Genomic DNA, 27577 nt, shown 5'->3' with positions numbered 1-27577 from the left:
TGCTCGGGCAGATGCACTGCACCGCTCCACACAACATGCACGCAGTGGAAACTCTTCCATTGCTGTGCATGTGTTTCAGGACACCTGCGGGGCGATGTGGCTATGTAGCCATATCACACCACTTCTAGTGGAAACGGCCCTTAACATTCAGTTGTGCAAGTGACAGTTTCTTTCCAGTTGGAACCTAGTCGAATTGAAAGGCGCTCATGCTATAGATTGTTGCATTGTAGGCACTTGTATTGACCTGAGGAAGAGGGCAAGGAACCATGAAACGCGTTGTATTAACGTGCATGAATAAATATTTTTCCCATCTTATTTGGATTATTCTTCCGAGAAGGTAAGACATACAGTTCTCGTTTATACCTCATCACATACCGTATATACTCGCATACAAGCCGAATTTTTGACCCCCAAAAAGGGGGTCAAAAGTTGGGGGGTCGGCTTGTATGCGAGTCTTCCCTGGTGGTCTAGTGGTGGGTGGTCCGCGCCCCGCTCCCCCCCCTCCCCGCGGCCGCTGCTGCTATTACCTTGTTAGACAGCGGCCGCTTCCTAATCCGCGTTCCTCTTCTTTCTCAGAGTGTATCACAGCAGCGCGCCCGGCGCTGCTGCTGTGACGATGCAGGGGGCAGGAAAGAGCGGTTTCCTTGGTAACGGCGATACAGATCGCCGCTATAGGGAGCCGCGCTCTTTCCTGCCCCCTGCATCGTCACAGCAGCAGCGCCGGGCGCGCTGCTGTGATACACTCTGAGAAAGAAGAGGAACGCGGATTAGGAAGCGGCCGCTGTCTAACAAGGTAATAGCAGCAGCGGCGGCCGCGGGGGGAAGCACTACCCACCTATGCTGGGCACTATACTGGCTAAACTGGGCACTTTACTAGCCATACTTGGGTACTATACTAGCTAAACTGGGCACTATACTGGCTAAACTGGGCACTATACTGGCTAAACTGGGCACTTTACTAGCCATACTGGGGCACTATACTAGCTAAACTGGGCACTATACTAGCTAAACTGGGCACTTTACGAGCCATACTGGGGCACTATACTAGCTAAACTGGGCACTATACTAGCTAAACTGGGCACTATACTGGCTAAACTGGGCACTATACTGGCTAAACTGGGCACTATACTGGCTAAACTGGGCACTATACTAACTAAACTGGGCACTTTACTAGCCATACTGGGACACTATACTAGCTAAACTGGGCACTATACTAGCTAAACTGAGGCACTACCTACCCATACTGGGCACTATACTGGCTATACTGGGCACTTTACTAGCTATACTGGGCACTATACTAGCTATACTGGACACTACCTACCTATACTGGGCACTATACTAGCTATATTGGGACACACTGGGGGGCTGCACCAATCCAGCATTTCCTACCCCCGGCTTATATGGGGGTCAATCATTTTTCCCTGTTTTTTCAGGGAAAAGTTGGGGGTCGGCTTATATGCGGGTCGGCTTATATGCGAGTATATACGGGTAGTTATTATTATCATCAAGGTCGTCTCCACCAGTGTTTTAGTATATCTGTTAATTTACATCTGACTAAGCCGCAAAAATCTTTTAAAAATGGTGTTGTATGCAATAGAATGGTCATTTTTAATCCCATTTTACTGCAAAGTGTGCAGCACAGATACATGTCATGGCAGTTATTAACAGATAGTGGATGTCATTGTAAAAGGCTTGTTTTGTGCATACCGTAGAATCCCTTTATAGTAAACTCCAGGAGACCAAGAAAAGTGGTTTACTTTATCAGAAATGGTCATACCCAAGCTCATAAACCATACTACAGTACTGGATCTTGATTCAGGCTAGATTCACAGTGGGACCTTGCGTTTTGATGCAACGTTAAAGTCGCAACGCAAACTTACAGCACAACGCACCCAGATAAAAGCAGGACCAAAAAAACAGGTTTTTTTTATTGTATCAGAGTTCATATAGTTTTACTATACCTGAACATTTACTATAGCAGAGTTTATTATAACGAAATTATACTGTATAGTTACAGTATATCGTAGCAAAGCTGGTGAACATCATGGCAGCTATATGCAGCAGTCTGAGGGTGTGACTCACAGGAAATCTGCCCACAGATTACCATTTCCACATTTCATGACCAGCGCTCTAGTCACAGCCGTGTGACAGGCGGAGGGGGAGGAAGAATGCCACATTAGAGATTTCATAAGGGAGTTCAGAACAAGCGCCTTGTCACAGTGACATATACAGTCTCAAAAGTAAGGTTAAAGCAAACGTGAAGCAAAAAATAACGTATTTACTTATTATGTTGATATAATGAATTGTATGTGTAGTACGGGTAACAAAAAGAACATTAGTAGCAGAGAAAAGAGTCTCTTACTTTTATTTTAAGTTTTTTTTTTTATAACATTCTGTCACAATTGCAGTTTTAAAACCACACACTGTCTTTTAATATATAAAACAAAATAGAAATAATGACCCTTTGAACTTTCCTGCAGTAAAAGCAGGAAATTTGGGCACATGAGGCAAGTGGACAAAAAAGGTGCCGCCATTCACTCCCATATTAAATTTGTATACGGATCAGAGGCGCCAGCAGGATAAAAATTAATAACTTTTTAAAAAATTGCTTGGAGGAAGTGGTGGGCTTGCCTCCCAAAAGCAGACACAAGATCCTGTCTTCATATAAATCAATACATTTATTATATGGTACCCCAAAAAACAGTGCAATGCATTTCGCAGGTCAAACCCGCTTCATCAGGCAAACAAAATGTCGAAATCGCATTTGACGCAACTTCGATTGCGAAAATAGCGAAAACTAAAGGGCGTAGGGCGGCGGTTTATGTGTCGTTGGAAAGAGGAGAAAGAGCGCTTCAAAATGGTATGCAACTTTCCATAGTTTCTGCACTGCTCTGAGTCCCTTTAAGAATATTGGTAGACAATGATAATTTTTATTAACAAAAATGTGTGCCCATTTTTCCTTGTGCCCCTTTTTCATGCACTCAGCATATGGAAGAGCAACAGGGCCATAGAGATCTGTATCCCCATCAGGGCAACATATGGAGGAATCACTGAATTCTAGTGGGAAGGAAATGATCCCTTATTACTGCTTGGACAGTTGATTTCTGACAGTTGATTCCCTCCATTTTGGATCTGGGCAGATTTCTGACTCCGTTTCCACATTTTCTTTCTCATTTTCCTCAGGATTCACCAGCTTCTCTCTGTACTGTCTGCGGAAGAACCCCACCTGGATAGACAGAAAGGTGAGGAAAAACCAGTAGGTGCAGAGGAGACCATCTATATAACAAGTTACATAGTTATTTTGGTTGAAAAAAGACATATGTCCATCGAGTTCAACCAGAGAACAAAGTACAACACCAGCCTGCTCCCTCACATATCCCTGTTGATCCAGAGGAAGGCGAAAAAATGCTTACAAGGCATGGTCCAATTAGCCCCAAAAGGGAAAAATTCCTTCCCGACTCCAGATGGCAATCAGATAAAATCCCTGGATCAACATCATTAGGCATTACCTAGTAATTATAGCCATGGATGTCTTTCAACGCAAGGAAAGCATCTAAGCCCCCTTTAAATGCAGGAATAGAATTTACCATAAATACTTCCTGTGGCAATGCATTCCACATCTTAATCACTCTTACTGTAAAGAACCCTTTCCTAAATAAATGGCTAAAACGTTTTTCCTCCATGCGCAGATCATGTCCTCTAGTCCTTTGAGAAGTCCTAGGGACAAAAAGCTCACCCGCCAAGCTATTATATAGCCCTCTGATGTATTTATACATGTGAATTAGATCCCCTCTAAGGCGTCTTTTCTCTAGACTAAATAAACCCAGTTTATCTAACCTTTCTTGGTAAGCGAGACCTTCCATCCCACGTATCAATTTTGTTGCTCGTCTCTGCACCTGCTCTAAAACTGCAATATCTTTTTTGTAATGTGGTGCCCAGAACTGAATTCCATATTCCAGATGTGGCCTTACTAGAGACTTAAACAGGGGCAATATTATGCTAGCATCTCAAGTTTTTATTTCCCTTTTAATGCATCCCAAAATTTTGTTAGCTTTAGCTGCAGCTGCAGCTGCTTGGCATTGAGTACGATTATTTAACTTGTTGTCGATGAGTACTCCTAAGTCCTTCTCCAAGTTTGATGTCCCCAACTGTATCCCATTTATTTTGTATGGTGCTAGACCATTAGTACGTCCAAAATGCATGACTTTACATTTGTCAACATTGAATTTCATCTGCCATGTATGTGCCCATATAGCCACCCTATCCAGATCCTGTTGCAATATGACACTATCTTCCTGAGAGTTGATGATTCTGGTGGGTTGAGGGGGTGGGCAGGCCAATGCTAATGTCAGGAGGCAGGCACAGGATATTATATTACACACCAATATATATTAGTGTTGAAAAATATAGCCAAAGCCCCTCCAAGATAAGTAGCCCCCAGTATAGGTTAGCCACCCCCAGCCACAAAAAAAACTCACTTCCTGGTAAACCATCTATTGGTGACAAAGTAAAACTACACAAACATCATACATTTATAATTAAAAATTAATAAAACGAATCCCTTCCACTTCCAAAGGATCCCCCCCGCCCCCAAAAACACTCGCAAAAAAACCCAAATAATATATATTGTCTCCATACATTTTACTAGTAACATCATTTAAATATTGTGATAACTGGGACTTATGGGAAAATAAAATGTGTGGGTTTTATTTATAGCAGCACTGCTTATTTTAAAACTATAGGGGATGGAATTGGAAAAATAGTGTATTTTTTCAATTTTTTTTTCTTGTTTTTTTCCCCAATAAAATGCATAGAAAATAAAGTCATTACCAAAAATAAGTATTGCTCACAAAAAGCCTAATTTGTGGTGAGAAAAAACAAGGTAGAGATCATTTTGTTGTGATAAGTAGTAATAAGATTATAGCCCGCCTAATTTGTGGTGAGAAAAAACAAGGTAGAGATAATTTTGTTGTGATAAGTAGTAATAAAGTTATAGGCCAATGTTGGCCAAAGAAAGGGAGGAGCGCTGACAGGTGAACATTGCTCTGGTCTGTAAGGGTAAAAACCCCTTGGGGGTGAAGGGTTAAGCTGAATCTGAAATAAAAAAAAAAAAAAAACTATCAGCTGTGGTGCAGGTGCAGTAGCAGCTGCATTATTTACCTACCACACTGACTCGTGCACAAGCGCAGTAGAGGCTCTATGATGGGCTCCAGTGGAAATAGCTGAGCCTGATCGGGTCCTCCCTACTGCACAGACGCAAGTCGCCTACGCCTGCACAGTAGAGCAGACCCAATCATGCTTGGCTATTTCCACCGGAGCCCATTGGAAGGCCCTACTGCACCTGCGCAGTATAGCGGTAGGTAAATATTTACTTAGCCGGTGTTCAGGGGTTGCCAGCGCTGGATCCTGGAGGACAGGGGAAGCCTCATTAGGATCCAGAGGCTTCCCCCTCCTGAGGCAAGTACCCCCCAGGGGCTGTTTTGTTTTTACAGATTATTTTAACCACTTCAGCCTACAGTGTCGAAAATCGTATGCATCCGAGCAACGTTCACCTCCCATTCATTCGCCAATAACTTTATCGCTACTTATAACAATAGATTGATCTAGATCTTGTTTTTTCCGCCACTAATTAGGCTTTCTTTAGGTAGTACATTTTGCTAAGAATTATTTTTTTCTAAATCCATTTTAACAGGAAGATTAAAAAAAAATGGAAAAAAATTCATTATTTCTCAGGTTTTGACCATTATAGTTTAAAATTAATACATGCTACCGTAATTAAAACTCATGTATTTTATTTGCCCATTTGTCCCGATTATTACACCGCTTAAATTATGTCCCTATCACAATTTATGGCGCCGATATTTTATTTAGAAATAAAGGTGCATTTTTTTCAATTTGCGTCGATCACTATTTACAAACTTATAATTTTAAAAAAAGATACTCTCTTGACATGTATATTTAAAAAGTTCAGACCCCTAGGTAACTATTTATGTTTTTTTTTATTTATTGTAATTTAATTTATTAATTTTTATATTAAAAAATGTATTTGGGTAATTTTTGGTGTGGGAGGGAAAGAGAAATTTTTTAAATGTAAAATAATGTAATGTAAAAGTTTACTATTTGTCCAGAGTCAAAAAAGTCCTAGAAGCGTACGATCACGCTTCCAGGAACTACAAGGAGGCTGGGAAACTTTCTTTATGCAGAAATACCGCGATCTCTGATTAGAGACCGTCAGTTTTTCTGCGGGGGACTTAGATCGGTGAATGGGAATTATATTCCCATTTACTGATCGGGGGGGGGGATCGGAACGGCAGGCAGCGGGAGCACGCGCAATCACGTGCCTCAGGCAGCAGCAGCAGCACAGTCTATCTGAAAGGATATATCCGTCCAGATAGACGGAAGTGGTTAAGCATTGTACCCCTCAACCCAAAATATAATTATAATCTCCCCACATGTAATTAAGCAGTGTGAGCTCACCATCCCAAATGTAAGTCCACTGCCTAGAAATAGCTATGTGGGGGACACAAAAGAAGAAAGATGGGTATTCAGAGTGGAGGAGAAAACACAGTATGGGTGATAAGACAGGTGGAGGTGGACATACAATGGTGGGATTAGGACAGGTTACTGGGGTGGGGGTAGAACACAGGTGATAGAACAGGCAAAGGTGGAAACACAACAGTGGTGGTAGGAGAAACATTGTGGAAAGGAGAACACAAAAGCAAATGCAACCAGATACCCTGTAGATAGTGTCTCTCTTTTGCTAGTGCTACTGCCACATCATGCAGATGACGCTTCTGTCAGTCAGAATTTCTCCACCCTGACTGACACTATTTTTGCAGGATCCCTCACCATCTGTCTCACTAGCAAAAGGAGACACTATCTACATGGTTCCTCTCCATTTGGCTGACTCTGTTGCCAGGCTCCTTCTGGTTCCAGGTTCCATCTCCACATGGCAAGCAGGGGGCAGAGCTTCAAACACACACCAATCCCTCCCAACAGTTTACTCTGAGAAAGCCACACCTCCTGCACAGAAGGCAGCAAATAGAAAGGCTTTTTGCACTGCAGTGCCCAGGTGAATGGCTAGGGGATGCAGCCACTTGGTCTTCCTAAATCCCTCCTCCAATCATGTGCGCCATCTAGGGATCGGCCTGTCCTGCACCACCCACAAATCCCTAGATGTTGCACCCAGGGCACAGATGTCTCTCCTCCTCCTCCTCCCCCCACCCCCCAGCTATGTCCCTGATCTGTGGTGGGCCAATGTTTTCAGGAGGTGGAACCAGGGCATGGTAGCCAATTGTGTGTTCAAAGTCTATCAGCTGGAATGTCCAGCGGCCCACCTGGGACATTAGCTGGAACATATTTTCAGCGGGTTGCAAAAGTATTCGGCCTCCTTGAAGTCTTCCACATTTTGTCATATTACTGCCACAAACATGAATCAATTTTATTGGAATTCCACATGAAAGACCAACACAAAGTGGTGTACATGTGAGAAGTGGAACAAAAATCATACATGATTCCAAACATTTTTTACAAATAAATAACTGCAAAGTGGTGTGTGCATAATTATTCGGCCCCCTTTGATCTGAGTGCAGTCAGTTGCCTATAGACATTGCCTGATGAGTGCTAATGACTAAATAGCGTGCACCTGTGTGTAATCTAATGTCAGTACAAATACAGCTGCTCTGTGAGGGCCTCAGAGGTTGTCTAAGAGAATATTGGGAGCAACAACACCGTGAAGTCCAAAGAACACACAAGACAGGTCCAAGACAGGTCAGGGATCAAGTTATTGAGAAATTTAAAGCAGGCTTAGGCTACAAAAAGATTTCCAAAGCCTTGAACATCCCAAAGGAGCACTGTTCAAGCGATCATTCAGAAATGGAAGGAGTATGGCACAACTGTAAACCTACCAAGACAAGGCCATCCACCTAAACTCACAGGCTGAACAAGGCCTGATCAGAAATGCAGTCAAGAGGCCCATGGTGACTCTGGACGAGCTGCAGAGATCTACAGCTCAGGTGGGAGACTCTGTCCATAGGACAACTATTAGTCATGCACTGTACAAAGTTGGCCTTTATGGAAGAGTGGCAAGAAGAAAGGCATTGTTAACAGAAAGCATAAGAAGTCCCGTTTGCAGTTTGCCACAAGCCATGTGGGGCACACAGCAACTATGTGGAAGAAGGTGCTCTGGTCAGATGAGACCAAAATGGAACTTTTTGGCCAAAATGCAAAACGCTTTCTGTGGCAGAAAACTAACACTGCACATCACTCTGTACACACCATCCCCACTGTCAAATATGGTGGTGGCAGCATCATGCTCTGGGGGTGCATCTCTTCAGCAGGGACAGGGAAGCTGGTCAGAGTTGATGGGAAGATGGATGGAGCCAAATACAGAGCAAACTTGGAAGAAAACCTCTTGGAGTCTGCAAAAGACTTGGGACTGGGGCGGAGGTTCACCTTCCAGCAGGACAATGACCCTAAACATAAAACCAGGGCAACAATTGAATGGTTTAAAACAAAACATATCTATGTGTTAGAATGGCACAGTCAAAGTCTAGATATAAATCCAATCGAGAATCTGTGGCAAGATCTGAAAACTGCTGTTCACAAACGCTGTCCATCTAATCTGACTGAGCTGGAGCTGTTTTGCAAAGAAGAATGGGCAAGGATTTCAGTCTCTAGATGTGCAAAGCTGGTAGAGACATAACCTAAAAGACTGGCAGCTGTAATTGCAGCAAAAGGTGGTTCTACAAAGTATTGACTCAGGGGGCCGAATAATTACGCACACCCCACTTTGCAGTTATTTATTTGTAAAAAAAGTTTGGAATCATGTGTGATTTTCGATCCATATCTCACATGTACACCACTTTGTATTGGTCTTTCACGTGGAATTCCAATAAAATTTATTCATGTTTGTGGCAGTAATGTGACAAAATGTGGAAGACTTCAAGGAGGCCGAATACTTTTGCAACCCGCTGAAAATATGTTCCAGCTAATGTCCCAGGTGGGCCGCTGGACATTCCAGCTGATAGACTTTGAACACACAATTGGCTACCATGCCCTGGTTCCACCTCCTGAAAACATTGGCCCACCACAGATCAGGGACATAGCTGGGGGGTGGGGGGAGGAGGAGGAGGAGAGACATCTGTGCCCTGGGTGCAACATCTAGGGATTTGTGGGTGGTGCAGGACAGGCCGATCCCTAGATGGCGCACATGATTGGAGGAGGGATTTAGGAAGACCAAGTGGCTGCATCCCCTAGTCATTCACCTGGGCACTGCAGTGCAAAAAGCCTTTCTATTTGCTGCCTTCTGTGCAGGAGGTGTGGCTTTCTCAGAGTAAACTGTTGGGAGGGATTGGTGTGTGTTTGAAGCTCTGCCCCCTGCTTGCCATGTGGAGATGGAACCTGGAACCAGAAGGAGCCTGGCAACAGAGTCAGCCAAATGGAGAGGGACCATGTAGATAGTGTCTCCTTTTGCCCCCACTTTGCAGTTATTTATTTGTAAAAAAAAGTTTGGAATCATGTGTGATTTTCGATCCATATCTCACATGTACACCACTTTGTATTGGTCTTTCACGTGGAATTCCAATAAAATTTATTCATGTTTGTGGCAGTAATGTGACAAAATGTGGAAAACTTCAAGGGGGCCGAATACTTTTGCAACCCACTGTATCTATTTGTACCTGGGACGGGGGACCCTAGTTAAACTGGGACATCTGGTCACTGTATCTCAAGTCATAAGAATGCTGGGTACACACATTACAACTCACTGTCTAATTGATGGGATTGAACCAATTATTTCCAACATGTTTGATCGGCTCCCGATCGATAATGGGATCAATTTTGGGAAGGTATCATTGGAAAATCAATCTTGCTTTGGATCGGGAGCAGTTTGGACATGTACAGATCATGCAACTTCCTGTCAGATTACAAGTCAATGGGACGGGAAATTGCGTTGTATGTACCCAGCATAAAGGCATGAAGGTACATGATGAGGATGATGATGGGCAGATTGGCTAAGAGACAAATCTCTCTCTGATCAAATCTGATTAGAGAGAGATGTTGGCTGCCCATACATGGCAGGCCGATTTTCGATCAATTTCATGTTGGAATCAATCAGCAATCAGCCGAGTCATCCATGTCCGCCGCCTCGTTGCTGTTCCCCTAGTGTATTAATGTGCAAGTATGTGTGCATTTATACATTACCTGTCCTGTGTCGTGGTGCCCGTCCATATTCCGAATCCGTCGCTCTTTCATTAGCCCTGTACACTCCGGCGGCATGGCGCATGTGTGATGTCACACAGGCACCGCAAGCTATGTGCTGGCATCGTGTACAGGGCTAATGGAAGATTGAAGGATTCGGAAGATGGACAGGCACCACGACAATGTATAAATGCACACATACATGTACATTTATACACTGGGGGAACTGCACCGAGGGTGTTGTTGCGTTCGTCGCTCATCCAGATATCACTCGCCCACCATGCACGCAATCGATCACAATGCCCCGACATCTTGCAGCATGCCCGATTGACATGCTCGGCCCGAAATTGGTTGCATCATTGATTGGGCATGCACTAGTCTTCCTCTGATTTGATAATTATCAAATTGGATGGTCGATCTGCCACCAAGTCGTTAGATGTACAGTTTGGGTACCTTTAGTCAGAGAGGCAATTGGACAGACAGCTGAGGAAGTATTAATTAGCTTTATTTTTGCTGATAACTGCTGATTACTTGAAGAAGATACAATGAGAGACCTCAGTAGTGGCCAAGCAGGGACACATCACGGAGTTCCCCTGTAAGGCTGGGATGTGAGCAGGTTTCGCTCCTACAGAGCTCTGGGTTTAGTCTTGACATTCATGAGGATATGAGGTGGTTTCACGGTTTGTGAATCTGTTTTTGGTAATGATGGAGACACCTTAGCTCACCTTACTAAAGGTACCCATACACTCATAGAGCACACGCAAAATGATGGATTCCTCTCTGATCGGAATTGAATCCTACCATAGATTTCTTGCTCTTGCTGCAATGTTCATGCAGTGTAATGAAATGTGTCACTGATCAACCACCATTCTTGCCCTGTCCCAAAGTCTAAATCTTCCATCTGCTCCTATCAATACTGTTAATTAATTTTAGCAGGTCACTCTGACCGAATCTCCCGCGAAAACCGATAAGTATGGGCACTTTTTTTTTTCACCTCTACTTAAAGTGTACCAGAGATCAAAAGAAGTAAAGATTTGATACTTACCCAGGGCTTCCTGCAGCCCCATAAGCTCGTCCCACGCCATCCTACCACAGTCTGCCGTTCAGCCGTGATCAGCCCCGGGAAACAGGTTGGGAAAGATGTTTGATATGCTAATAAACAAGGTTTAGTCCGGTGAGTATTTGTGCATCTTGCATGACCTCCTAGCTTTTAATTTCCCTCAGTGTTGGCTGCTGGCCCGCCGCTGAAGGTGACGTAGGAGGAAGGAGAACAGCACTGTGGAGGAGAGCATGCTGGGACTGCATGCAACTATTTGGCTTAGCCGCTGAACACACATCCTGCCTGAGCCTCTCGGCTGACCGGCAGTGTGGGATTCATTGCAGAGGAGGGGAGTGGACATTGTCTATCTACACGCGCTGGACGGCTGTAAGACTGCTGCATTAAAAACGCTGGGATACCCCTACTTTCTTGTACTGTATCTCTATTAGAGCCTGGGGATTGGCTCATATCCCTGGGCACTAGGTCCAGCTAGCGCTGCTGTGACTTGACTTTTTTCTTGATCCTAAATAATTTACTGCATATATGATGTTATGAATCCTCCTTAAAGGGTGCCGGAGATGACAGAAGAAAATAATTCATACTTACCTGAGGCTTCCTCCAGCCCCATGCACTCCAAGAGCCCCCTCGCCATCATCTAGGGCAATTTGTTTGTCTGCAATCCCCCCGGGAAAAGGCTCTAGTTGGCTCAGTCATGCTGTACTGCACATGCGTGGCAGGGTTGCGTGCGAGGCCCCCCGCATTCATCACGCTCACATCGCCAGGAGCATTTTGCACCTGTGCAGTACTACGTGTGCTTGCGCAGATAGCACCCAGCATCAGGAGCGCGAAGGGGACGCGCACGGCAGGACAGCGAGGGAGCACATGGGGCTTAAAGTGAACCTCCGGACTAAAAATCTACTCAAAGAAACACCAAGCCTTTTCATTTCTGCTAACAGTTTCACAGCATCAGAACTTTGTTTTTCTTACTAAAACATCATTTTTTCCCCCTGATGCTGTGCAGAAGAAGACACGCTGCTTCCTGTTTAGCAGCGTGTGTGTGTATCAGCGTGTAGGCAGAGAGGAGACTGGCGGCGAGAGAGCAGCGCTTGGAGCCAGCGAGGTGAGTAGTTTTGCATAGCGCTTCCCTACTGCATTACTCTGCACTCCGAGGGGGGATCGCACTGAGGGCGGCCCGGGGAGAGGAGGGAGGGAGAGGTCGGGCAGCCCTCCCCGCGGCTGCGGCTCCCCCCTCAATCATGGGGGGCACCTACCTAACCTATACTGGGGCAGCTACCTATCTAACCTATCCTGGGGGGCACCTACCTATCTAACCTATCCTGGGGGGCACCTACCTAATCTAACCTATCCTATCCTGGGGGGCACTTACCTAATTAACCTATACTGGGGCACCTACCTATCTAACCTATCCTGGGGGGCACCTACCTAATCTAACCTATACTGGGGGGCACCTACCTAATCTAACCTATACTGGGGGGCACCTACCTATCTAACCTAAACTGGGGGCACCTACCTATCTAACCTAAACTGGGTGGCAGCTACCTATCTAACCTATACTGGGGGAACCTACCTAATCTAACCTATACTGGGGGCACCTACCTATCTAACCTATACTGGGTGGCAGCTACCTATCTAACCTATACTGGGGGCACCTACCTAATCTAACCTATACTGGGGGCACCTACCTAATCTAACCTATACTGGTAGGCACCTACCTAATCTAACCTATACTGGGGGGCAGCTACCTAAACTATACTGGGGCAGCTACCTATCTAACCTATACTGGGGGGCAGCTACCTATCTAACCTGGGGGGCAGCTACCTAATCTAACCTATACTGGGGGGCACCTACCTAATCTAACCTATACTGGGGGGGCAGCTACCTATCTAACCTATACTGGGGGCAGCTACCTATCTAACCTATACTGGGGGGCAGCTACCTATCTAACCTATACTGGGGGGCAGCTACCTATCTAACCTATACTGGGGGCACCTACCTAACCTATACTGGGGGGCAGCTACCTATCTAACCTGGGGGGCAGCTACCTAATCTAACCTATACTGAGGGGGCAGCTACCTAATCTAACCTATACTGGGGGGCACCTACCTATCTAACCTATACTGGGGGGCAGCTACCTATCTAACCTATACTGGGGGGCACCTACCTATCTAACCTATACTGGGGGGCAGCTACCTATCTAACCTATACTGGGGGGCACCTACCTAACCTATACTGGGGGGCAGCTACCTATCTAACCTATAGTGGGAGCATTAACTTATCTAACCTGTATTGGGGGCACCTACCTACCTAGCTAGTCTATACAGGTGACAACTATACTGGCTACCTATATTGGAGGCACCTACCTAACTAACCTATACTGGGGGCATCTACCTATCTAACCTATGCTGGGGGCAACTATTCTGGCTACCTATATTAGAGGCACCCACCTAGCTAACCTGTACTGGGGACACCTACCTATCTAACTTATACCGGGGACGCCTGCCTATCTAACCTATACTGTGGGCAACTATACTGGCTACCTATGCTGGAGGCACCTACCTGGCTAACCTGTACCGGAGGCAACTATACTGGCTCACCTATGCCTGGCTACCTATACTGGGGTACCTATTCTGGGGGAATCTATACTGAGTGCAACTAGACCTGGCTAACCTACACTGCGGGCACCCATACCTTGCTTCGGGGGGGGGGGGGGGGGGGGTGGCGCAATTTTTACACCCTCGCCCTGGGTGCATTTTTTGCATTTTAGCCTAGAAACTGTACTGGTGTCAGGGAAGAAGGCAGTTGGGCCCCCTGACACCAATTTAGTCCCAGGCACTCACCTAGGTTGCCTTCTAAAACCTGCACCACCATTATTTGCAGTGTGAAGGGGCCGCTTCCTCAATAAACCCTCACCACTTCCCCACCCAGGACAACTTACTGTGTATAAACTATATAATAATAATAATTAACTATACTGGCTACCTATGCTGGAGGCACCTACCTGGCTAACCTGTACCGGAGGCAACTATACTGGCTCACCTATGCCTGGCTACCTATACTGGGGTACCTTTTCTGGGGGAATCTATACTGAGTGCAACTAGACCTGGCTAACCTACACTGCTGGCACCCATACCTTGCTTCGGGGGGGGGGGGGCGCAATTTTTACACCCTCGCCCTGGGTGCATTTTAGCCTAGAAACTGTACTGGTGTCAGGGAAGAAGGCAGTTGGGCCTTTTTTAGTCCCAGGCACTCACCTAGGTTGCCTTCTAAAACCTGCACCACCATTATTTGCAGTGTGAAGGGGCCGCTTCCTCAATAAACACTCACCACTTCCCCACCCAGGACAACTTACTGTGTATAAAGCAGATTTTAAAATGTGGTCACTATTAGAACTAGGGTGACCAGTGTCCCTTACCCTTGATCCTCAGGAGCACTTACCTTGTACAGTGCAAATGTTATCAGGGCGAACAGCAGCAGTCCCCCCACACTGCTCCCAGTTATTAAGGGGATGTAATCATATTCATCTAGGACCTCCAAAACCGTCTGAGCCTGCAGGAAATTAGACAGAATGAGAAGAGACAGCCACATTCTAGACTGAATTCACCAATGGGCCAAGAGAGGTGATACAACAGAATCTGTGTTTGCTTTGACTACTCCTATGCCTGGGAAGGCATTTATTCTGCAGCCATCAGTAAGTTAGTGTCTAAGCGATAACAGGGGTCAAAAATGTCTCACTGCTCCACATGTCATGATGATCCTAGACCACAGGTGTCAAACCTCAGGGCCCTATCCATGCCAGTGTTTAGGATGGACTGAGAAATGGAGAAGTGTGTCTTACTCGAAGCACACCTTTCCTGATTCAGTCGCATCAATTAATTTAAGTTGTGCCAAAAATTTGTGAGGACCTTGGCCCTTGAGGACTTGAGTTCAACATTCCTGTGGACCTAAGCCTAATTTTTGTGCTCTGAGTTCTCCTCGCCAACACTGTATACAAGATTGTCCTTCCTGAGCAGGAGGCTTAATTCTCTAACATAAAGCACTCCCTGGACCCAGAAGATCTCCACGTGGGCACAAATCACTGTGTTGGGTATTGGAGGTACTACAAGGTATAATTCTTGAAGATGGTGGGTGGAGTCCCAGTCCAACAACACCAGTCACACCTTTGCCAGAGACCCCTTCCTTAGGAGGATGTCACATGTACCACTGAAGAGTGGTTCTGAAGCATCTACTGTAAGAGTGATGGCAATGGATTTATGGACAGCTCCTGTCCTACAACACCAATTACACCTTCCCTGCAGGAAGAGACACAGGAAATATTTGGTTAAGATGGGCTAAGGAGGGTTCATAGACCATCGCCAAAGAAAGTTTCCCCAAAGGAATGCACATGTAGGACTAAAGGATGAGGTGGAAATATCTGAGGTGTGAGGAATAATAATAATATGTTTAGGAGAGGGGATTGGGTGTTTGCAACATCAGCCGTAAGAGGGATAGTACTGATCGGACAGACTTCCTGATGGTTAAATGGAGATGTTAGAAAAGGTGACCACATTTTAGAAAATCACACATTTCAGGATAATGTGGGATCTGCTAGAACTGATAGGGCAGGTTGAGGTCACCACTCTGAGATTTTCTGAGCCTTGGATCATACCATAAATTAAATTAGACCAGGTGAGTCCTTGGTAGAGGGTATGGAAACTGCTGAAAACTTAGGTATATTGAGATCTTACCCCCAAAGTCTCTGAGAGATAGAAGAATGAAGCAGTGGGAAGCAGGGGCATAACATGGGGGGAGCAGCACCTGCGATCGCAGGGGGACCCAGAGTTGTAGGGGCCCCCAACTAATCTTCCCTTCCTCCAATACAGGGGACTATACTTCAGATCATACTTCATGATGGCCACACTTGTTTTTTGACCCTTGTGAGATGGGCTCCAAGGCCGTGAAGGGGAGGCAAGGGAAGGGGTGTGAACACTGGGGAGGGGGGGGGGGGGGGGCATCAACGTTTTGCTGGTGAGGCCCCATGAATTGTACTTATGCCACTGGTGGGAAGGGAGCTGCTGGTAATAAGTGTAGCAGGCCTACATTGCTAGGATCTCAGGTGATCAAAGGTTTCACCATTAAAGGCCCCATGAAGTATCAGAGTCCACTGCAGGCACATATGGCTGCCTATAATACACTTGCAATGTAGTTCGGCAGGTAGCGTTGAGCCAAAATTTTCGTAATTTTGCTCTTCCTTAATTACGGATGCGAATTTTGCCGCTACAACACGATTTCATAATTTCATAATTGCCATACAAATCGTAATTCAGAATTCCGTAAGCAGAATTTCGGTTTCATAATTTTGCGTTGAACGCAAAATTTCATAATTTTGTGTTTTCTACAGAAACAAAGTTATTTTAATTATGAAAATGGACGTAATTTCGTTTCTAATCTAATATGCACATTTAGGTAATGACTAAACTCAGGAAAGTCACTCATTGATTGCAATTACTGATTGCAATTACTCATAATGCAAAGGCCCCTGCACATACTTTAAATGTATCAGGAGGGTCTATCTGCAGCCACTTCTAAGACAGGTGCTCTTTGCCATGGTGCACTTAGCGGTCATGTTGAGACACTTTGTTTTGGGCCTTGCGATATCGGATAATGCAAAGGTCCCTGCACGTCCTGTCGCTTTAAATGTATCAGCAGGCTCTGGACTGGAACACAGTTTCAAGAATGGACTCATTTCCATGTTAAACACGAAATTCTGATTTGTTCGTGTTATGTAAACAATTGTAATTACAAAAAACAACTAATTACGAAATTCCCCATAAACGCAAAATTTCCCGTAATTTCGTGAAATTCACAAAATTTCTATTACGGACATAATTGTAATTTCGCAAATTATGAGAAATTTCGCGTAATCATAATGTCATAATCATAATGTCATTACACTCATCACTATCGACAGGGGGTTTTGGGTGTGTGAAGGTTGGAATCTAGGGTGCCAGAACATACAGTAGGTGCCTATAGGCTCTTTCGATGTACATCTGGGCCTGACTATTAATTCTTGATTCACAAAAGAGTGCTAACTTAGTTAGCATGCCTAAAAGCCCCTTAGCACACCTAAAGCTCTTTGGGACGCGCAAAGTTTCGTGTGCTAAGCTAGCACGTGCAAAGTTTAGCGCTGCGCACGAAATGGTGCACCGGGTGCCCCTAAAACATCGCACCGGGTGCGCCCGAAGCGGCTACGTTACGGTGCACCCGGGGGGACGTTTCGTGCGCACCGCTAAACTTTGTGCGTGATCAATAAAAGCTTTGGGCATGCTAAATGACTTAGCACCCTTTTGTGAATCTAGCCCCAAGTATTGCTTAGAGTGGCTGTGTAAGGGCCAATAGCCATACAAAGTAATACATAAAGATGAGGGAAAAGACGTCGGTGTTCTGTACCTGAGCTTGGGTAAAATGCAGGTTCTGATGGTAGGTCTTCGTATCATACACAATTTCTGCTGAGCTCTGGAGGGTGATCTTCTTTCGCTCGATCTAATAGCAGACATAACAAGAGGTCGGTACATAAAATAGGAGAACAAAACCGAAAAGGTGTACCTGTGTGCAGAGAGTCCATCTATCTGTGTGTAGAGATTGTGTGTAAAGAGAGTACACCAACCTGTGTGCAGAGAGAGTGCACCTTCCTATGTGCAAAGGGTAAACTTACCTGAGTACGCCTATCTCTGTGCACAGAGTACACCTACTTGTTTGTAGATAGTCCACCTGTGTGCAGAGTTCATCTACCTCGGTGTAGAGAGACTACACATATTTGTGTGCAGAGAGCATACCTACTTGTGTGTAGATAATCCACCTAACTATGTGCAGAGTTAATCTAACTCAGTGTAGAGAGTACACTTACCTATGTAGAGTGAGTACACCTACCTGTGTGCAGAAAGTATACCTACCTCCATGGTCCATTCTTTTGTCACACGTCCTCTGATTGTAAAGATAACCAAATCCTGAAGTTGTAGATCTTGGACATTACACTCCGCTCTGACACACTGAGCCACGGAACAGTTCTGAGAAGAGATGGGGATTCTTTCTGAGATAACTTTCACTGAAGTCCATCTACCACGCAGGTAGAGACCCTGGCTGCAAAATCAAGTCCAACTGTATGAGATTATCTCAGATCCTCATCGTCACCAACCTGGAGTCCATAGACAATGTTGTGCTGCTTAATCCATTTATTCAAACCCTCATTGTGACCATTCTGGAAACCATGGACATTGATATGCTAATGAATATATGTCTATAAGGTGGAATTCACCACAGCTTTCATTGTAGAAGTATCAACAGGATTATTACCAAGCTGCAGTATAGTAAAACAACCACAAGATGTCACTGTGTGTAAAATGAGATGATGATGGCATTGTGATTTCCTGTATTCATTCTGTGTTCCTCTCTGTTCTAAGTAAGCTGCATTTCCTGATGGCTGTGTATGATCTATCTCTGCATGTTTTTCTTCAGTAAAGAGTTCCAACTTGTTATACTGGGTGCCTATCTGCGTGTGCAGACTACTCTCTGCTCCATCATTCCCAGGGGCGTAACAAAAAATTCCTGGGCCCCCCTGCAAAAAAAAAAAAATCCTGCCCCCCCCCCCCCCCGCAGGGCCCGCTCAGGGACTTTTTGGGGGGCAGGAGGGGTCACAACATAAGAGGAGAGCGTGGCCGCAGATCGGTGGGGAGGGTGGACATCCCCCCCCCTCCCTCACCTCGGGCTCTCCTCTCAGCGCGCCCCCTCCTGCAATCAATAGGGGCAGCTGGCGGGCGGCAGCAGCAGACTGGACACATACCTCCTTAACGCCGGAGGTCTCCGATCTCTAAGAGCTTCATGTTACTTCCTGTTTACACAGGAAGTAGCATAAAGCACTAACGGATGGGAGACCTCCGGCGCTAAGGAGGTACCGTATTTTGCGCCGTATAAGACGCTCTGGAATATAAGACGCACCCAGGTTTAGAGAGCAAAATCCAGGGAAAAAAAATATACTAGTCCTGGTGTGTCCATATTCCAGGAGCGTCTTATAATGGTGTCCCCTTCTGTCCCCAGAAGTCCCATTCTGATCCTCTTTGACCTCCTGTGTGTCCCCTTCTGCACCCAGGTGTCCCCTGTGCCCCCAGGTGTCTTCTTCTGTCGCTGGGTGCCCCCCTTGCCCTTCTGCCCACTGTGTGGCTGCTCTGTGCAGCTTCTGTTCCCCAGGTGTCCCCTGTGGTGTTGTCTTATTATGTGACTGCCCCCCCCTGCTGACCCCTGTGTAGCCTCTGTCCAGCCCCCTGTATTTCCCTGCGTATTACATGTCCCCTCGCCTCCGTGTGTGGTCTCTCTGTCTCCGCTGGTGTGCCGTGTCCCCCCTTCTTTTACCTATGTGGCCGCTCTGACAAGCCCAGTATATGTGCATCAGCTTATGCGTATAAAGTCTTTCCTTGCGTCGTGTGGCCCCGCCCGCTTTGTCGTCCCCCCCCCCCTGGTCGGTGTCTCCCCGTGCCTGTTAAAAGTAGTTCTAGACAGCATATCTTACTACATCCATGTCATCTCCACAAGCGCCAGTCACTAGAGCAAGAAGTGAGGACATCGGCGATCCCCGGGCAGCGTGGATGTAGTAAGATACGCTGTCTAGAACTAGGCACGGGGAGACACCGACCAAGGGGGGGGACAAAGCGGGCGGGGCCACACGATGCAAGGAAAGACTTTATACGCATAAGCTGATGCACATATACGGGGCTTGTCAGAGCGGCCACATAGGTAAAAGAAGGGGGGACACGGCACACCAGACATGCGGCTGGGATTATGCAGGGAATCCCCGATGATACGGCGGGTCGGCGGTTTGTAACGGCGGGCGATCGTAACTCAGGGATTCCCTGCCTTTGCCGCATAAGACGCAGTGACTTTTTCTCCCCATTTTTTGGGGAGAAAAAGTGCGTCTTATATGGCGGAAAATACGGTATGTGTCCAGTCTGCTGCTGCTGCCCGCCCGCTGCCCCTATTGATTGTATGAGGGGGCGCGCTTAGAGGAGAGCCCGAGGTGAGGGAAGGGAATGTCCCCCCTCCCCACCGATCTGCGGCCACACTCTCCTCTTTTGTTGTGGCCCCTCCTGCCCCCCAAAAAGTCCCTGAGCGGGTCCTAGAGGGGGGGCCTCGGGCCCCCCGTGGGGGCAGGGGTCGCGTCCCCAATTGTTACGCCGGTGATCATTCCCATCATTTAAATTGATATATTTCTTATTTTCAAATGCTAAAATAAAGGACAACTGATGATAAAAAGGACCAGTGTGGTTTGAATGATTATTTGACTCTTTACTGTTTTAGTTACTGGCATGATTTCCTGTGGCTTACATTCCCGTAAGGTACTCTTAACAGCATATACGGCTCACTTAAAGCAAAGCTGAAGCTACTGTGGTCAGACGTCCCGCTTTACCCGGGACACATCCCGGATTGGGGTTGGCTTGTCCCAGGTTGCGATTTGTCCCAGGAAACATCCTGGCTCAGCCGCCGGATGTCCCCGGCTGCAAGACTGTGCGGTCGCACATGGTTCATTATCGGCAAAGTCAGAGGGCTATTGGTTGCAGTCCGCTCCATTCCGCCCCACATCCACTATCCTCTCTCCTTATGTACCTCCCCTTTAAGCCAAGCCTCGGCTGACTTGGGTGCCAGGAGCCGATAATTGTCCAGCAGTAGTAGCCGAAGCTGCTCTTCAGTACACTAGTGTTGTCCGGATCTTTGATCCGAATCTCTTGTGAGTCGAATCATCCGGATCACCAAAATGAATGACTTGGATCAAAAAGTGGGGGGGAAGCCAGGAGCTGCAACCCCCCCCCCCCCTTTCTGCGGGCAGCGGGGTCCTGGAAGCAGAGCAGAGAGAGAGATCGCTCTGTTGGAGGGGAGCCAGCCGTGCAGGGACAGGTAGATGAGAGAGAGGGGACATCGGTGCCACTGCCAGATATTTGTAGAGCATACTGGCTATAATGTGCTGCTGATTTTAGGCTATTCCGTAGTTGTGCACAGTGAACAAATGGGAAACTTTTGGCACAGCTCAGTAACTTTGCAGACAGTGTGCTGGGCTAGAATGACAGGGCAGGCACTGTGATTGCTGTGCAATATGATCCTCCTGCATTCTGCTCTAAACAGCTGCACTTCACTTCTCCCTACATTTATAAAGCGTGTTGGAGGTGAAAACAGGACACATTGGGGTGGGGAATGCTTTCTTTCACTTTGAGCATATGATTGCAACATGTGGGTAATGTGTGCAAAAAACTCTGCTCACCCCTCTTCGTCCACCTCCTCCCTTCTCTGTCCACTCCCTGCCCTTCTCTGTCCACTGCAGGGAAAGTCCTGTCCTGCTAGTCATTTCACCCCCAATGCTTCCCTAGTAAAAATGATTCGAGATTCGGATCAAAGATCCGGATCTTTTCAATGATCCGATTCGCATCATCCGAATCATTGAAAAGATCCGAACTTCCGATCTCTACAGTACACAGGAAGGCTCAAGCCAGCGGGAGATTAAGCAGCTGCCAGCGGTAACTGTGAGTCCATTAAGCAGTGACTTACTGTGCGCCTGGCAGCTGCCGCCCACCCCGACCTGCATGCTATGTGCTGGAGCCAGTGTAGGCATTCAAGATGATCAGCTGAAGCAAGAGAGGGAAACAACCTCCATCCCCTCTAACCTGCTCCAGCAGCAGCCAGAACAGCAGCATCACAGAGAGAAGTATGTGGGACTCCTAGCCGAACAGCATGTTTTTGCTGTGTTGTGCGTGTGTGTGTGTGTGTGTGTGTGTGTGTGTGTGTGTGTGTGTGTGTGTGTGTGTGTGTGTGTGTGTGTGTGTGAGTGTGTGAGTGTGTGTAGAAGTGTGTGTGTCTCCAGTTACATGACCTATGACATGTCACCCTCCTCTCTTTCCCACTGCCACCCTTCTCCCCCCCCCCCCCCACTGTCACCCTCCTCTCCTCCCCACTGTCACCTTCCTCCTCACCCAGTGTTACCCTCCCCACCCAGTGTCACCCTCCCATCCCACTAAGCAGTTCTACCCCACCCCACCAGCACCCAGTGGGAGGGGGAACATTTAATGCATTTAAAGGTGGCCACACACGATACAGTAAAATGATCCGATTTTACAGTAATTCGATAAAACCGATCGTATCTCTCGAAAAATTGAAAGCTTTTTTTTCATTCGACTGAAAAATCCGGATTTCCCGTTTTTTTTTCCATTTAAATCGATCCGGAATGCCAGATATTTCTCTTCAATTTCTACTAAAGATTGTATGGTGTGTATTGGATTGTTAATTTATTAATATACACACCCTAGCAAGTTTCTCTGAGTGTCCAATCATTTTTATCATAACTGAGGAAAAAATTGAACATACGTGTGTGGTACATTGGTCAAATTTTTGAAATGTTACAATCAGTCAGAAAAATTGATTGCAATTCTTAAATTGAACAGATATTTAAAAAATTGTATGGTGTGTGGCCACCTTTAGTCTGAGGTAACATTTGCTGCATTTAATATATGTGGGGTAACATGTTTTTCACATGTGTCAGAGCCACAGAGGTACTGTTTGCTGCATTTAATGTTTACTGCATTTTAATGTGTGGGTTGTAACATTTACTGCATTTTAATGTGTGAGAGGTAATGTTTATTGCATTCCTGTTTGCTGCATTTCAAGTGTCTGAGATAATGGGGGTTGCATTTCAAGTGTCGGAGATAATGGGGGTTGCAGTGTCGGAGATAATGGGGGTTGCATTTCAAGTGTCGGAGATAATGGGGGTTGCATTTCAAGTGTCGGAGATAATGGGGGTTGCATTTCAAGTGTCGGAGGAAACATTTTTTGCATGCCATGAGTCGGAGTTGACGGTTGCTACATTTATTTTAAATATAAAGGGAACCTAAACTGAGAGCGATGTGGATGTTTCCTTTTAGGCTGCTTTCACAGTAAGACGCTACAGGCGCACGTTAGAGCAGCCTGTAACGCAGCCTAACTCACAGCAATGAAAACTAAATGGGCTGTTCACAGTGCCCACGTTGCGTTACAGTGTAACGCAGCACGTTTAAACAAAGTGCTGTATGCTCGACGTTACCCGCGGCTAAGCCACGTAAACATGTTTGCACATGCTCAGTGATGTTGGAGGAGGAGGTCTCCCCTCCTCCTCCGCGGCCAGCCACATGGCTAATTAATATTCACTGCACTCAGTGACGTGCAGTGTTTACTTCCTGGAGCGGCCGCTCTGTGCGGCGATTGGCTGGCGGGACCACGTGATGCCGCATGCGTCCAAAAGTATGCATCACGGACGCATGAAGAGCCGCATAACGCGTCTCAATCTGACATCCAACTTCAACCCCACTATGCGTTGCGTTAGGGGCACGTTATGCGACCTTAATGTGGCATCTAACGCAACGTCTTAGTGGGAAAGAAGCCTTAAACAATACCAGTTCCCTGTCAGCCCTGCTGATCTCTTTGGCTGAAGTGGTGGCTGAATCACAGACCTGAAACAAGCATGCAGCTAATACAGTCTGACTTCAGCAGTCAGAGCACCTGATCTGCATGCTTGTTCAGGGGCTGTGGCTAAAAGCATTAGAGACACAGGATCAGCAGGAGAGTCAGGCAACTGGTATTATTTTAAAAGGAAAAATCCATATCCTTCTCAGGTTAGGTTCACTTTAATGTCATTGGCCTCAATTCACAGAGCTTTATCAAACACTTTATCAAACGTTTGATAATTTACCTCATGGGTAAAATCTAATTTTGAATTCACTAAGGTGTTATAGATTTATCGAATGTTTTATCGATGAAACGTTCAATAAATCTATAACACCTTAGTGAATTCAAAATTAGATTTTACCCAAATTATCAAACGTTTGATAAAGTGTTTGATAAAGCTCTGTGAATTGAGGCCATTGTTGGCATTTTTTTAGCTGACCCACTGCCTCAGTGTAACACAGCTACATTAGTTAGCTCTGTCACATTAGTTAGCTCCACCCCCACCATTTTATGGCCATGCCCATTTCCCCCCAGCCCAGGTTAGGCCCTCAAAAATCTGGTCACTGTACTGAAGCCAAAATAAACTTATGATATAATGAATTGTATATTTACAAAGTATACATACAAAGAAATAAAGCATTAGTAGCAAATAAGTGATTCTCATGTTTTTTTTCCAGTACAATATGAGTTAAAAAACTTCAGTTGTTATTAGTGATGGGCTCACAAGTACTAACGAGTGCATAAGCACTCACATTCGTGATTTAAATGGAGGCTTAATTGCCTCAGGTGTGAGGCGAGGAAACAAGTGGTTATATTACCCATAAGTCCGTGGTATATATGCACTCCAAATAGCTTGCATGCGTCCTATTGGACGTGTTGCAAGACTCACTACCGCGCACTTCCTCCTTCCGGCTTGAAGAAGGAAGTGCGTGTAGTGAGGCTTGCAACGCATCCCATAGGACGCGTGCAAGCTATTTGGTGCACAGATATACCACGGACTTATGGGTAAATAACCTTGTTTCCTCGCCGCACACCTGAGGCAATTAAGCCTCATTTAAATCATGAATTTGAGTGCTTAGGCACTCGTTAGGACTTGTGAGCCCATCACTAGTTGTCATTTATACTAAAGAGCTTCTCTGAGCTCTCAGACCCAGCTTGGCTCTGTTACAGTGCTGTTTTCTGAAGCAATTAAATAGACCAATTTAGATAAGGTTTTACTGCCTGAAAGTTCAAAGGGTCATTAGCTCTGCTCTGTTTTATAGTTTAAAATACAGAATGTGGTTTGTAAATTGCAAATATGACTGAATGATGCAATGTTATAAAGCAAAAAGCTATATACCTGAAAATAAAAATGAGATGCTTTTCTTTGCTACTAATGTTCAATTTATTATCCCTATTACACATACAGTTCATTATATCATGGTTTTGTTGGGCTTCAGTGTCACTTTAAGGTCCATTTCATGACTGGAAAACAATTTAGTAGTGGTTGATGCCTACACCACACTGCATGCTCAGTCTTGATTGATTTCAGAAGACATTTGATTTCCAGCACTCTAGTATAACCTACAATGTCACAACATGAAAAATGATACTTACCAAAACAAGATCCACACTCGGCAACTCCAGTGATGTCTCCAGTCTTGCTACTTCTCCTATGGTGCAATTGGTGGTCTTTGGCTGGACAAGAAGCACAAGGCACATGGTCAGCGTGCAGCATCAGTGGTCAAGTTCATTAAATAATGCCAATATGTTACACAATGGATATCATCAGAAGTTTAGAAGTATAGTAGTATGGAAACCAAATGGGCATGGGGTTGGGGCTATTAGGACAAAGACCACCACCGTCAAATCCTACACCTTTTGCCCAAGGATTTCTTTGAGTGAGACACTTTTGAGGGGTTTTAGAGTTGAATTTGGACCTGTTATAATGATCACCTCTGCCATTCAAATAGTTGTACTCAGGGCTAGGACAAGGTGCTCCAGCACCAGAGGCAGAAATTCCAAAGTGCGCCCCTCCCCAACACACACAGTATTCCCTAGTAGTCTAGTGGTCCCCCCCCATCCCCAACACAGTATACCCTGGTGGTCTGGTCTGGTTCCCCCTGCCCAATATTCCCTGTTGGTCAACTAGCCCCTATCACTAAAAAGCTTTTCCTGGTAGTCTAGTGGTCCCCCTGTCCCACTCCCAGTATTCCCTGGTGGTGGTTGAGAGATCTCCCAACAGTATTCTGCATGGTGGCCTAGTGGTCCACCATAGTAATCCAGTGGTAATCTCACACTGTAGGCGAGTTTTACAATAGAGACTCACCTCCTTCGGGCTCCTGGGCTAGAGGTCTTGTCTGTCTTCTGCAGCACTGTCTGCTCTATACTTCCTGATTTTGAGAGAGTGTGGTGCTATAGAGGATAAATGGGACCTCCACCAGCTGGAGCCTGGAGGAGGTGAGTCTCTATTGTAAACTCTTCTGGTTTGCTGCGTAACACTGCATATAGGGGGAGCACAAAAGGGGGGCCCTGAGAAGAGGAAGTGAGGAAAGAAGTTGGGCTCCCTACCCCATCTATTTAATCATTATCATTATCTATTATTCCTCCAGTTCTATACGATGTAAAATTATGGCTTAGAATGAGGGTCAGGACTATAGGTTAAAGTGTACCAGAGACCAGGTGCGTAGCAATAGGGGTTGCAGTGATTGCGACCGCATCGGGGCCCTCCCTCAACTGCAATATTAGCTCTCTATTGGTCCTGTGCTCATAATAATGACTTCTATAGATACTTTGAATAGTGGTAATCATTAACAAACGGTTCCCCACCCCCTTCTTGCACCACTGACACTGTAGTTGCCATGGGCAGGTTTTGGTGTGCCGTATCAATTGTTATGTATAGAGTGCTTGGGGGGCCCCATTGTAAAACTTGCATCAGGGCCCACAGCTCCTTAGCTACGCCACTGCCAGAGACGAATAGGTATAAAAGTTTTATACATACCTGGGACTTCCTCCAGTCCCCTCCACACCGATCGCTCCCACACCATCTTCCTCTGCCTCTTTGTTCTCCTGGTGGAAGCCCTGCAAGTTTGGCCAATCGGTGCATGTGCAGTGCAGCTGCAAGCGCTCATGTTTTGCTCCCGTGGCTGGTAGCATTCTGTGCCTGTGCAGTAGTACTCCCAGTAGCAGTAGTGTTCCCGGTCACAAGAGCGCAAATGGCCGGGGGGGAATCCTACTCCAGACAACTGCCGGACTCCAGACAACTGCCGAACGCCAGGACTCCCTGGAAGCTTGCGGCCGTGCTCTCATCCCTGTATGTGTGTGGCCATACTTTGCAGGTGGAGGACGCCTCGTGTCTGCGCAGTAGCACGGATTCGCTCGGGTTTGGCTTTACCTGCCAAGCCCTTCATGCTACTGGGCAGGCAGGCGGTATCCTGCTCTCGCACATTGCGGCTGCGCTCACTCATGGATGGGAGCGTGGCAGCACGCACACTTCGACAAGGGGTTCCAGCACTGGATCAGTGGAGACGAATGGGACGAGGGAAGCCTCTGGATTATCCAGAGACTTCTCTCTACGGAGGTACCCATTTAGGATACATCTTAGAGCTATAGAGTCACGCCTCAGGGCACTCCACAATTTATCATCTCACCTGAGAGCTGATGATAGTTATATCCTTCCACACAGTCGTGTTCCCCAACTTCACTGGCACCAGGAAGATGATGGAGAGAGGAAGACAACGTTGTCCCAGATTGATGACCTGCCAAGGACATACATTATGATTTTTTTGCTGTGCTTTGAAGCTTGATCTTATGCTTCTATTGCCCATTGCTCTACCACCAAACTAATTG

At 46.1% G+C, this 27577-nt stretch overlaps 1 protein-coding gene across 1 annotated transcript in view; it reads right to left on the bottom strand.

The window, feature by feature from the left end:
* Window positions 1-2297: 2297 nt before the first annotated feature.
* LOC137526072 (integrin alpha-M-like) overlaps window positions 2298-27577 on the bottom strand; it is a 131263-nt gene continuing 105983 nt past the window's right edge. The window contains exons 25-30 of the mRNA XM_068247286.1: window positions 27379-27486; window positions 25346-25426; window positions 18190-18303; window positions 17687-17779; window positions 14696-14806; window positions 2298-3226 (exon numbers count right to left, since the gene is read on the bottom strand). Of these exons, the coding sequence (XP_068103387.1) occupies window positions 3083-3226; window positions 14696-14806; window positions 17687-17779; window positions 18190-18303; window positions 25346-25426; window positions 27379-27486 (651 nt within the window). The 3' untranslated portion in view covers window positions 2298-3082. The remainder of the gene's footprint in view (window positions 3227-14695; window positions 14807-17686; window positions 17780-18189; window positions 18304-25345; window positions 25427-27378; window positions 27487-27577) is intronic.

The sequence above is a fragment of the Hyperolius riggenbachi genome, chromosome 7, assembly GCF_040937935.1.
Source record: "Hyperolius riggenbachi isolate aHypRig1 chromosome 7, aHypRig1.pri, whole genome shotgun sequence".
Classification (NCBI taxonomy): domain Eukaryota; kingdom Metazoa; phylum Chordata; class Amphibia; order Anura; family Hyperoliidae; genus Hyperolius; species Hyperolius riggenbachi.
This window is presented reverse-complemented; position numbering and strand designations above follow the sequence as displayed.